The following is a 12,346-nucleotide window of genomic DNA, read 5'->3' on the forward strand; positions in this document are numbered from 1 at the left end:
GTGCCTTGAGGTCCCCCGTCAAGCCCCGCCAGGTGGGGGACTTGGCCTGAGATCCCCTGTCAAGCCCTGCTGGATGGGGCAGCCTCAGGTCCCATGGCCCAGTGTCGGGAGGGGGGTACAGCCTCAGGTCCCCCATCAAACCCCATCGAGAGGGGGGCACAGCCTCAGGTCCCCCATCAAACCCCACCGGGAGGGGGGGCACAGCCTCAGGTACCCCGTCAAGCCCTGCTGGGCAGGGGTCACGACCTGAGGTCCCCTGGCCCGAGGCGAGGGGAGAAGCCTGGCACTGGTGTGGGAGGTGCAGCCTGAGGTCCCCTGTCAAGCCCCGCTGGGCAGGGAGTGTGGCCTAAAGTCCCCTGTCAAGCCCTGCCGGGTAGGGGGCACGGCCTGAGGTCCCCCGGCCTGGCACCAGGGTGGGGGGCATGGCCTGAGGTCCCCTATCAAGCCCCACGGGGGCAGGGAGGGCGCAGCCTCAGGTCCCTGCTGATTGCTCGTTAAGGCTCATTATGGGAACTTGGCCTCCCTTGTGGGTGCAGCCATTTTTGTGGTGGAGTGACGGTCACTTTGCATATTCCCTCTTTATTATATAGGATTATAGTTTATAGGTGACATCTACATGTTTTACAGGGCTTTAATACACACAAAATTGTTCTCACGGAAAACCTGTGAAATGGGACAGAAACATTTTATAGGCAAGGAAAGCAAACATGTGTGATCTCTACACTAGAAACTGGATTTTCACCCTTAAGATAGCAATTCTCAAATTAAGAAGGCAAAAAAAATAAAGGACGTAGTAACAAACCTCAAAGCTACTTCTATACCTCACTGCTAACATACCCAAACGTTTCTGATTAAGCACTCTGGTTACCAAAAGGAAAGAGGCACACCTGTTCAATACAAATCTGCTTAAGTCTTATTCAAAGAGAAGACAATGAACATTGTCAAAAATCACTATAAAATTATCTTCTAATTTCCCAAGGTAGGAAGCGGGAGAACAGTTGTACAGAGACGGGAAACACTGCTTCTCGAGATTCTTTGAGCACACGGTGCCCTGTCTTCAGTCAGACATATTAACTAGGGGTGGGGAGCCTGAAGAAAACCTCTCTGCTAACCAATCCTTCAGAGAATATTCTCCAGCTAGTTGCTAAGAGAATAAGAGAGTTCAGGGAAATTATGTGGCTTTTCAGATGGATTTTCCTAAACTCATCTTCCTCCAGGGCAACGTTCAGAGCCAGGGAACAGTGTTTGTGGTGCAACAATGCCAGGGCCTTCTCTATCTTCCCCCAGACTGCTCAACACAGGAGCCATACTCACATCAGAGACAGCAATGGACTGCACGTCAGCGTTTGCAACGAGATGGGTCTTCACAAGCGTCCCAGTAGCTGAGTCCCAGAACTGCACCTTCCCAGCAGAGTCCACACTGATGACAGTGCCATCGGACAAGAAGGCCACACCCCATATGATACACTTCCGCTTAGACACACCCATATACTGCCTATCCACGAGCATCTTATGAATAGCGCTCCCTGAAAAATAAGAAAAGTCCACATTTGAACGATGTGGTAGACATGTTAGGTTAGCTACCCGAGCACAGACCACATCCAATATATACTACTTATGGTGAACTCAGTCTCTCAACACCAAAATGGTTGCCTAAAGATGAGAGAGGGGGGTGGGGACAGGGAAGGAACAGAAATTTGCTGGAGGGGTGGGGGTGAAATGGAAAAGAGACTTCACTTAAAACTAGCCAATTGCACACAACCATTACACTTTGCTCTTTTCCAAACCCCCTGGGATAGAGACAGTGACAATTTATGAGAATGTGTAGAGTTGTAACTGGCTTAGCAGAGCCCTGAAACTAAGTACCAAGTCAGCAGTGGGGAAAGCCAAGAAGTCACCTGACTTCACCCTGGGATCCTCAGAAAAGTCAGGAGCTGGTGACCCCAGATACTCTAGAACAGGGGTGGGCAAACTTTTTGACTCGAGGGCCACAATGGGTTCTTAAACTGGACCGGAGGGCCGGAACAAAAGCATGGATGGAGTGTTTGTGTGAACTAATATAAATTCAAAGTAAACATCATTACATAAAAGGGTACGGTCTTTTTTTTTTTTAGTTTTATTCATTTCAAACGGGCCGGATCCGGCCCGCGGGCCGTAGTTTGCCCACGGCTGCTCTAGAAACAGAGGAAGAAAGTGGGACTAAAAGGAGGAACGGAATGAAAGTAAGTTTAAGAAACTTGTAGATCCCTCAGATTCCTTCCCCTAAGTAAAAATCCAGGCAATGCCATAAAACCCCACCTCAACAAAAGACTAGAGACCTATTCTCTGAAGAGGGACATAGGCACAATTGAGGGTGGGAATACTATATGGAATATAAAACCCTAATATGCAAATAGACTGAATGGCAGAACCAAACAACCGGTCACTATGACGTGCGCTGACCACCAGCGGGCACACACGGAACATGGCGGGCATCGGCAGCAGCGGGATAGTGGAGCAGGTGAGCAGGGGCACCAGACCAAGGTGGGGCACTGGTCACTGTCATCGGGGTGAGCCTCTGGTGGTTACTGAAAATTCTTTGCTCCTGTGAGCCGAGGTCCCGCCTGGCGCTCACACCTGCTGCCGGCGCAGGAGCCACCGCTCACACCTGCTGGCCCCAATCGCCCCTGAGGGCTTCTCCACCTCCTCCTGCTCCCGAGGGGCAATCGGGGCAGCAGCCACAGCTCGCACCTGCTGATGTCGGCGGCCCCAATAGCTCCGCACCATCAGCAGGTGCTAGCGGGGCTGGTGTCATCAGCACATGGGAGTGGCGGCAGCAGGAGCGGGGCTGCCGGCAGACAGGGTACCGGGGGCCATGGCGGGGGTGCGGAGGATGGGCTGAGACCCACTCCTGTGCCCACTGTAGCCTCGCAGCAAACAGTTCAATGTGCACGAATTCGTGCACTGGCCCCTAGTCTATATATCTATATATATAAAAGGCTAAGCAACTGGCTGATTGGCTGACCGGCCGGTAGGTATGACGTGCACTGACCACCAGGGGGCAGACGCTCAATGCAGGAGCTGCCGAGCGACAGCAACTTTGTAGAGTGCCCTCTTGCTCTCCGGGACCCCTTGGGGGATGTCAGACTGCCAGTGTCGGCCCAATTTCCACAGGCCAGGCTGAGGAACCCCACCTGCTGGAGGGACCCCACTCACTCCGCAGATGCCCTTCGAGCCTTGGCACCGCCCCAGGTGTGGCCGGCCGGGGAGGGACTGCGGGAAGTTGGTTCCAGCAAGTACACACACACACACACACAAATATTCTGCATCCCTCCCTGACCAGTGTGGCTGAAATGGTAGAGTGTTGTCCCATGCTCTGAGAGGTCACTGGTTGATTCTCAGTCAGGGCACATGCCTAGGTTTTGGGCTCGGTCCCTGTAGGGGGTGTGCAGGAGGCAGTCAATTGATGTTTCTCTCTCTCTCTCCCCTTCTCCCTTCCTTTTTCTCTAAAATAAATAAAAACCTATTTTAAAAAAAAATACTGCATCCCATAGAAAAACCAAGATTCCTCCCAAAGCAGGATTAGTAATCCAAGAAAGGACTGAAATTCATGGTGAACATCCCAGAAGATTAAGGAGGTTAGGGCTAAACATCATTGAAAACATAACAAGAACTCCAGTTTGTCAGAAATGTGAATCTGACAAACAAGACCCACATCCCAAATGAATTGAGAAAAAGTCACCTGATTTGACATCAAACACACTAATGTAGTCTATGGAGCCAGCTGCAATGTGGGTACCAGAGGGATTCCAGCTGAGACTCAGGATGCGACCTTGGGAGTTGAACAATAAAAAAAGAAAGTGACAAACACATAAATATACAGCAAAAGGTAACTGAGTTCTCCCTCCACAATTATCTACGGGGCTAGTGTTCTCTAGTCTTAGCTCCCACTACTTACTGCACTCTTGTGAAGAAATGGTTTATAACAGATGAGGAACAACTTTGCCCTGGGATCCATAATGAAGTATTTGATACTAACTTTAATAATGTATAAATGGTTGATGGGCGTGTAAAGAAGCACAACCTTTTGAGGGTGACCTGGTAGTAGCCTAACAAAATGTAAATGTGCATGTTTGGCCCAGTAATTGCACGGGGAATTAATCAAAGAGAAATACTTGCATGAATGCCCAAAAACATGTATATAAAAATATTCACTGCACCACTGGTCATAGTAGTAAAAAAATAATTACTATCCATCAGTTGGAGTTTGACTAAATAAATTATGAACACCATAAAATGCTATGCCACGCAGACTGGCAAGACTGACAGATGCCTGTGATGTAACAAGTGAAAACAGGTTCAGGCACTCCTGTGTATTTGTTTATATGAATATTTTAAAAAGTCTAGAAGATTAATCTCAAAATGTTGTCTACATAGGGGAATGAGATACTTATTTTCTCTTTCATACTTAGCTAAACATATGAAATTTTTAACAAGCACTGGATCACCTTTGTAATTTAAAAAGAACACCCCAAAGGTATTAAAAATAACCAAATATGAATCTGAGTAGCAGAGAATAAATAGTACTAATGGATACAAAGAATACATGGGACAGTTACTATTTGCTAGAAGGGGAGTAAGAAAACTATGGCCTTAAGGCCAAATGAGGCCCGCCACTTTTTGAAAGTAAAGTTTAACGGAGCATGGCCATGCCCATTTGTTTAAGTATTATCTATGGCTATTTTTGTGCCACAACAGAGTTGGCGGAAATGGTTTGACCTATAAAGCCTAAATTTTGCCAACCCCTACTTTACAGGTCAGTATCAATTGGTCCAGATGAAGTTCAAACATGGGCAATTATTTACAGAACTCCCCCGTTCAATTTGAATGCACAGCAGGATTATGAACCACAGCTCTGCCCTAGCCTGTTTGGTTCAGTGGGTAGAGTGTTGGCCTTCAGACTGAAGGGTCCTGGGTTCAATTCTGGTCAAGGGTACATACCTCAGAAAGAAAAAATAAAAAGGATACGTACTTCAGTTGCAAGCTTGATCCCTGACCCTGGTCAGGGAGCATGTAGGAGGCAACCAATCGATGTGTCTCTCTCACATCGATGTTTCTCTCCGTCTTTGCCCCCCCTTCCCCTCTCTCTCTTAAAAAAAAAAAAAAAAATCAATGGAAAAATACCTCGGGTGAGGATTAACAGCAATAAAAAAGAACCACAGATCCTAAAGATGAAATTCTGGTTTCCGGACTTGATGCAACTTGTTGAAACATCACAAATTTAAGTGAGAATTAACAAATCAACTTATAGAGAAACACTAGCTTTTCTATTTTATATTTCTGGTTTTCTCTATTTTCACTTAACCAAGCAATCACAACTATGCTATACAATGGAGAAAGCCTGAGCTGGAGATGGCTTCTAGTACATACCCTGTACTCAGACAGAGTTAGTATATCCTATATAATAAATGCCTAATATGCTAAGTGTCCAGTTGTCTGGTTGTCTGTTCAACCAATCAAAGTGTAATATGCTAATGATATGCTAAGGCCGCTCAACCGCTCCCTATGACATGCACTGACCACCAGGGGGAGCGGTGCTCAGCCAGAAGCCGGGCTCACAGGTGGTGAGCGCAGCAGTGGTGGTGGGAGCCTCTCCTGCCTCCTGGACTGTAAGAGAGTGCAGGCTGGGCCGAGGGGACCCCCCCTCCGCCCCGAGTGCATGAATTTCATGCACCGGGCCTCTAGTCTATAATAATAAAAGCATAATATGCTAATTAGACTGGACATACTTCCAGATGACCTTCTGGATGAAGCTGGGGCTGGTAGGGAAGTACAGGTCCCAGGTGACTGCCGGCGGCCAGAGGGAAGCCCAGTTCCCGGGTGCCAGAGGGAAGCTGGTGCCGGCCGCTGGGGGAAGGAAGGCCTACTCTTGCACGAATTTCGTGCATTGGTCCTCTAGTAGTTAAAATATTACCTGGACCCATGGGGAACTATCCCATCGCTAGTGGCACAGAAACATAACTACTTGCTAAGGCTATTCACAGCCCCACCAGAAATGACCCTTACTTTTCTGCAGATCAAAATTTCTTTCAAACTGGATTTTGTCTGGGTTGATTTGAAATAGTTTCACAGATCCATCTTCACAACCAACCTATTAGGGGAGAGGAGATAGAAAATAGAGAATATAACATTTTACATTTTTAACTAACATATTTATTTATAAATATATACATTTCTTCCCGAAAGCAATCACTTGCTCTGAAAAATAGTTGGTGAGAGAAAAAAGTCCTGGCACCAAGAAACTGATTGTATATTCTTGGCAGCCTTTATGTCCTGACAAGAAAGCAGGCTAAGTAGTGGCCCAATTCCTGCACAGGACATAGAATAGAAGTAGGGTTTCACAGGGCATCTCTACTAGAGACCCATGCACTAAATGAAAGACCTAGTAACTATATAATCTAAACAGAGACGTATCAAGATATTGTACAAATTAGTGCAAACCAGAAGAAAACAGTGGTCTTATCACAAAAGATTCAACCTCTGAAAGCACCCATTCTAATGTTAATGGTTGGGGGAGCAGTCTTCTCAGTCTGTGCTCAAACAACTTTGAGAATCACTGTGGTGAAACACAGTTGCGCAAGTTAACTGGTGGAAGGACCTAGGAATTTTTAATATGCATTAGTGCACTGAGACTCTACAAAAGAATTTAATATGCTATATTCTGAAATGAAATTCATCGTAAAACACAACAAAACAAGTCTCTACAGCTCCCAATTCCAAAGAACAAAGTTTGGGAAACCAAACTAACCCTCTCATTTCATAAATGAATAAACGAGGTCAAAAGTAAAAACAGAAAGGATGCAAAAGGACAAGGGATTGTTAATCCCCAATGGCAACTCCAATCCTATCCTGGGGTTGCTGAAATCTAACTCAGATCGGAATTGCTATATAGCGTAACATAACTTTAATCTACCTTCCTGTGAACACAGGGAAGAAGTTTTAAGTGGGCACAAGAGGAATCTTGGTTTAAATTACCAATAGTTGTGTACTTACCAAAAGTTGAGAGTCACTGGGGCTGGCAGCCATGCTCCAAATGGGTCCTCCGAAGGCATCCATAGAATACTTGATGTTTAAGGCCTGCAAATCATACTCGATAATCTCTCCGTTGAGTCCAGCACTAAAGAGTCGCTGTCCTTTTGCCCAACACAAAGCTTCAGTAGCTCGAGACTCATGACCTGGGAAAAACTACAGAAACACCATAACTTCAACAACCCATCATGAGTTCATCATCTACCAGCATTGAGTGGTCACAGGCAACATGGTGAAAAATAAGCCCTGGCTGGTTTGGCTCAGTGATAGAGCATCAGCCTGCGGACTGAAGGGTCCCAGGTTCGATTCCTGTCAAGGGCACATTCCTGGATTGCTGGCTTGATCCCCAGTGGGGGATGTGCAGGAGGCAGCCGATCAATGATTTTCTCTCATCATTGATGTTCCTATCTCTCTACCCCTCTCCCTTTCTCTCTGAAATCAATAAACATATATATTTTTAAAAAAGAAAATACTTCCCCAGCCCTAGCTAGGTAACTCAGAGCATTGTCCCGATACACCAAGGTTGCGGGTTCAATCCCAGGTGAGGATACACACATGAAGCAACCAGCCCTGCCAGTGTGGCTCAGTCATTGAGCACTGATCCATGAACCAAGAGGTCGATTTGCAAGCTTGATCCCCAGTAAGGGGCATGCAGGAGGCAGCCAATCGATGTTTCTCTCTCTCTAGCCCTCTACCTTCCTCTCTCTCTCAAATCAATAAAAACATATATATATATTTAAAGCAACCAATGAATGCATAAATAAGTGGGACAACAAATCGATGTTTCACTCTTCCTCTCTCTCAAATCAATGAATAAAAATGTAAAAAATAAAATACAATACTTCCCTAGAAATAACAGGTGTGGGATTTTGTGCTATCAGAAGATCATGGCTATTGACATTTTCATTTTTTTCCAGGATTGTGTTTTAGTTATTTCTACAGTTGGTTTTGTTTCTTTTAGTAGAACTTATTCTGCAAAACCTTTTCAGTAGGAACTGGTCCGGGGCTCCCAGCGCTATCAAAACTTTATAAACCCCCTGGAGCCCTAGCAGTGTGAGGAAGCGAGATCAGACCCCTGGACCAAGCAAAGCCCGTGCGCTGCTGCATCCCTGCATCCTGTTCCAACGTCCCGCCACCATCGCCATCATGCCCAAGAGAAAGGCTGAAGGGGATGCTAAAGGAGATAAAGCCAAGGCGAAGGAGGAACCACAGAGAAGATCCGCCAGGTTATCAGCTGAACCTGCTCCTCCAAAGCCAGAGCCCAAGACTAAAAAGGCCCCTGCAAAGAAGGGAGAGAAGGTACCGAAAGGGAAAAGGGAAAGCTGATGCTGGCAAAGATGGGAATAACCCTGCAGAAAATGGAGATGCCAGAACAGACAGGCACAGAAAGCTGAAGGTGCTGAAGATGCCAAGTGAAGTGTGTGCATTTTTGATAACTGTGTATTCAGGTGACTGTACAGTTTGAAATACTATTTTTTATCAAGTTTTATAAAAATGGAGAATTTTGTCTTACTTTTTTTTTTAAGCTATATAAGCTATGCACACAAAACACTTTATTGCTATTTTTGGGGGGAAGGACATATAGTACTAAGAGAATGTCTCCAAAGCTGGACTGACATGGAGGGGAATACCTTTCCCTTCTAGTTTTGAGAAACTTCCTCTTGGTTCCTGGGAGGAGGTATCTCTTGATGTTGACACACACTAGCCATATTGGCACCAACACCTTGTTGTGTGGGAAAACTAAAATTCGTTTTTATGTCCTTTTCTCCTTCTCCACTTTAAGCATAGACTTTGGCTCTCTTAAGCCCAGAGACCTATGGGGACCTGACCCAAACTGATTTCCAGTATGCTGGGCAATCTGGACTTTCCAGTGTCACCATTGAGATGGAGTCCCTCAAAAGAGCAGCAGTTTCTTTTTAGATTGTGGAAATACAGATTGACATTCTCTGCCATTTTCATTTCATTTCCTGAAAGTCAGGGTCGGCTTGTGAAAAGTTGTTAAACAACATGCTTAATGTGAAATGTCAACCCTCACTCTAAACTTTTCCTGTTCAGAGCATCAGATGAAGACTTCACTGGGTTTTATAGTGGCTTTCTGATTTTGGTAGTTCACTGAAGAAGGGAGTTTGAAAGTTGTTGTATACTGTTAAGGACTGTCTGCCCATGTCCTGCCTGAAATACCATGATTGTTTATGAAAAGTATCTTTAATAAAGTTGGATACAGTTTGGCTTATGGAAAAAAACAAACACCTTTTCAGTAGAATAAAATTTGCATCCAATTGTATTTGAAGTATCTAATTTTAAAAAAATCAATGCAACTATCTTGATTGGGTGATGGTTTCAAAGCGTGTGTGTGTATGTCAAAAGTTATTAATTTATATACTTTAAATACATGCTACTTATTGTGTCCATTTTACCTGTACAAAGCTGTTTAAAAAATAAAAGATAAACTAATGCAGTTCACTCCAGCCGTTCATTCAAGTCTCAGATTTCTAAGTGCTGTCTTAGCATTCAAAAAGTTTCATCTCTATCAAGACATTTTATTCTTTTATTTGCTTGACACAAAAGAGACGGGGTAAGAAAAATTTTTTCCTATCTGAATTTGAAAGGGCCAAAGTACTTGTGGGTGAAGTGGCTTGCCCAAAGTGTCAGTCAATGACATGAAGAGAATGTTGGTCTCCCTATCCCTAATCCCTATTCTTTTCACTCTGAGAGATACAATTTTTTCTTGTTCTGAGCGTAACTAACAGAGCTAAGCAACCTTAAATAGTAGGGAAAGAAAGCAGAAGACTAGATTGCATTACTTAATTGTTGGAAAAACAGATGAGAGAATAAGAGACACTGAGTAACAAATGGTTGACGTAATTCATTCAGTAAGAATTAATTCAGCAGTGGCTTTGTCCTAGATACTTGCTAAATGCTGGAAATATAGTCATGAACATCACTGACATGGTCCCTGCTTTCATAAAATTTGAAGTTCAGTGGCGAAGACATTAAACAAATATACAAATTATTATATAATCACAGCTGTCATAAATGACAAGAAAAACACAGGATGCAACAAGCATGTACCACAGCATGTTTGTTCACACTAAGAACCAGTTGTGGTCACCAGTAATTTTTTAACTCCTATTAGTTCTTCAGGGATCAGCTCAATGTCATTCTTTTCCAAGATTCCTAAACCCACCTCATCAGAGTAAGTTATCTCTCTACTAAGATTCTATGCCTGTACTTAGTTTTATATAAAATTTAACTAGACTTTGAACTCCCTGAGGGCATCTGACATTTGTTTTAATGCCTAATATTTGCCACTCATTCATTTAGAAACTTTTACAGAGTGCCTACATTCCAAGTACTAGGCTGCTGGGGACTAAATTCATTCATTTACCTATCTATCCACTTATATCATGATGCCCAGGGTATGTAAGACACTCAATAAATGTGAATGGAATTATATGTTGCACCAGAAATCAGTAATCAGTGCCTTTGAAAAAAAATGCTGCCGTCACATCCCTCTACATCCAACTGGAATTTTACCTCATTTACAATCTCCTTTACTCCCAAATATAGGGATGTAAGTCTACATTCTCTGACGGGCCAACTTAGGAATCTACTTCCTGCTATCACCTCACCAAAGTTTCTGACATTAAAATGTTTCATGATTTTTCCTGAAATTGGTACTGACACCCCCAGCAGGAAATGCCACCTTACCAAAGCTGCAACAGTGTGGAGACTGATATAAAGCAATGGTCTCGACAATTTTCCTTCTTGTGCCCAAAAGAACGAGCAAACCTCAGTTTCCAAATGACAGTGAGCTGCCACAATTCCTAGGCAGGCTCTTTCTAACCAACATAACACATCAAAACGCGGAGCTTCTCTCATCAGTCAGACAAGAAATCGCATGCTGCAGAAGGTACATAGTTCAAAACAACTCCAGAGAGCGTTCAGAGTCACTTTCTTTTGATCTCTGGCTACAAAAGACATACAAATTTTTGTAGAACCGAACTTAAGAAGAAAATTATCAGAAACACCAAATCAGGCTTCCAAATGACTTACTTTCTCCTGAAAGTAGTTTGCTGACAAGTTATATATTTCCACAGTGCCATCTGTTCTTGAAACAGCCAATCTGTTTGACTGGTTATTGTAAGCCACACAGCGGATCCCTGATGGAACATAATTAAAGAAACGAACTCGATGGACTTTAAATTCACCCATTCCTAAGGGAGGGGAGAAGAAAAAAAAAAGAGTCATGTTTGTAAAATGTTAACTGCAGTATTGTTCCTTATTATCACTGCTCTGGATGGAAGACTCCAACTATATCTCACTCAAGTTCATGTCTACGGATCTAACTAGTGATATTTTCATGCCCCACACAAGAATCTATCAAACAATCTCCAGACGCTCAAGATTCTTTTGCAAAAATGTTAAAAGATCAACATATAGAGCATCACCCAGACGTCTAACAATCCTGACAACTGCCTGAGGGAAGTAGTATGGAAAAGAGGGGTGAGAATCTAACATGTGATCTTAGGGCAAAAGACTGAACACAGTATCATTCTGTCATGGGAGAGTCCGAGGGAGACGCTGGAGCGGACCAGCTGAATTCCAGGAAGAAAGAACTGAGGTCCTTCTTCCCCTCTGGGGCGTGAGGCTTCTCGGAGGGTAATGACACTGGCGGATGCTGGGAACGGAGACAGTAAGCACCGAGACCCTCCGCAGAGGCAAGAAACGCTGAGAGCCCAAGCCGGCCTCTCAGAGTCGGGTCTGCAGAACTCCCGCATCGAAAGCACCTTGAAGAAATGGTTTTTAGAAATGCACTCCATACAGCTCCAGAATTGCAATTTCTGGGCGTGGAGGGCAGACGCTAGGAACCTGCATCTTAGCAAGCACTTCTTCCTAACTCCACCGCAGGCGAAGGCTGCAGGTCACAGACTTGAAGGTGGTACTGACGGGGCGGGCAGAGCCCAGAGCTCCCGATCGGGGAAGCGACCGGACTTGGTCCGGCATCTGTCAACTACCCCTCCAACCCCCGCCCCCAACCCCGCCAACGTACGCACTCGGAAAGGGCAGGGGCCGGGCCTGGCTGACCCCTTACCCGTCTCCCTTCAAGGTTAGGAACCCGAGAACACAAAACGGGTGTCGGGCCCGGCCCGGCCAAGAGGGAGTCTGAAGCGCGCACGAGGTCTCCACCGCCCCTTTCATCTCCGGGGACCTACGAAGTAGCCCCCACCCGCCCTCGACACCAGGGAACCGAGGGGCTCCACGTGGCTTCGACCGA

The 12,346-nt window shown here is 45.0% G+C and overlaps 1 protein-coding gene and 1 pseudogene across 5 annotated transcripts in view; one reads left to right on the forward strand and one right to left on the reverse strand.

The window, feature by feature from the left end:
* The window catches only part of CIRH1A (cirrhosis, autosomal recessive 1A (cirhin)), a 30,064-nt gene extending 17,733 nt beyond the window's left edge, over positions 1–12,331 (reverse strand). For all 5 annotated transcript variants that reach the window (XM_014529161.1, XM_005881207.2, XM_014529159.1 and 2 more), the window contains exons 1-6: positions 12,126–12,331; positions 11,125–11,285; positions 7,033–7,224; positions 6,046–6,130; positions 3,722–3,811; positions 1,315–1,526 (exon numbers count right to left, since the gene is read on the reverse strand). In XM_014529161.1, the coding sequence (XP_014384647.1) occupies positions 1,315–1,526; positions 3,722–3,811; positions 6,046–6,130; positions 7,033–7,224; positions 11,125–11,283 (738 nt within the window). In that variant the 5' untranslated portion in view covers positions 11,284–11,285; positions 12,126–12,331. The remainder of the gene's footprint in view (positions 1–1,314; positions 1,527–3,721; positions 3,812–6,045; positions 6,131–7,032; positions 7,225–11,124; positions 11,286–12,125) is intronic.
* Positions 8,039–8,497, forward strand: LOC102241714 (annotated as a pseudogene).
* Positions 12,332–12,346: the final 15 nt, after the last annotated feature.

Source organism: Myotis brandtii, unplaced genomic scaffold, assembly GCF_000412655.1.
Source record: "Myotis brandtii unplaced genomic scaffold, ASM41265v1 scaffold670, whole genome shotgun sequence".
NCBI lineage: Eukaryota > Metazoa > Chordata > Mammalia > Chiroptera > Vespertilionidae > Myotis > Myotis brandtii.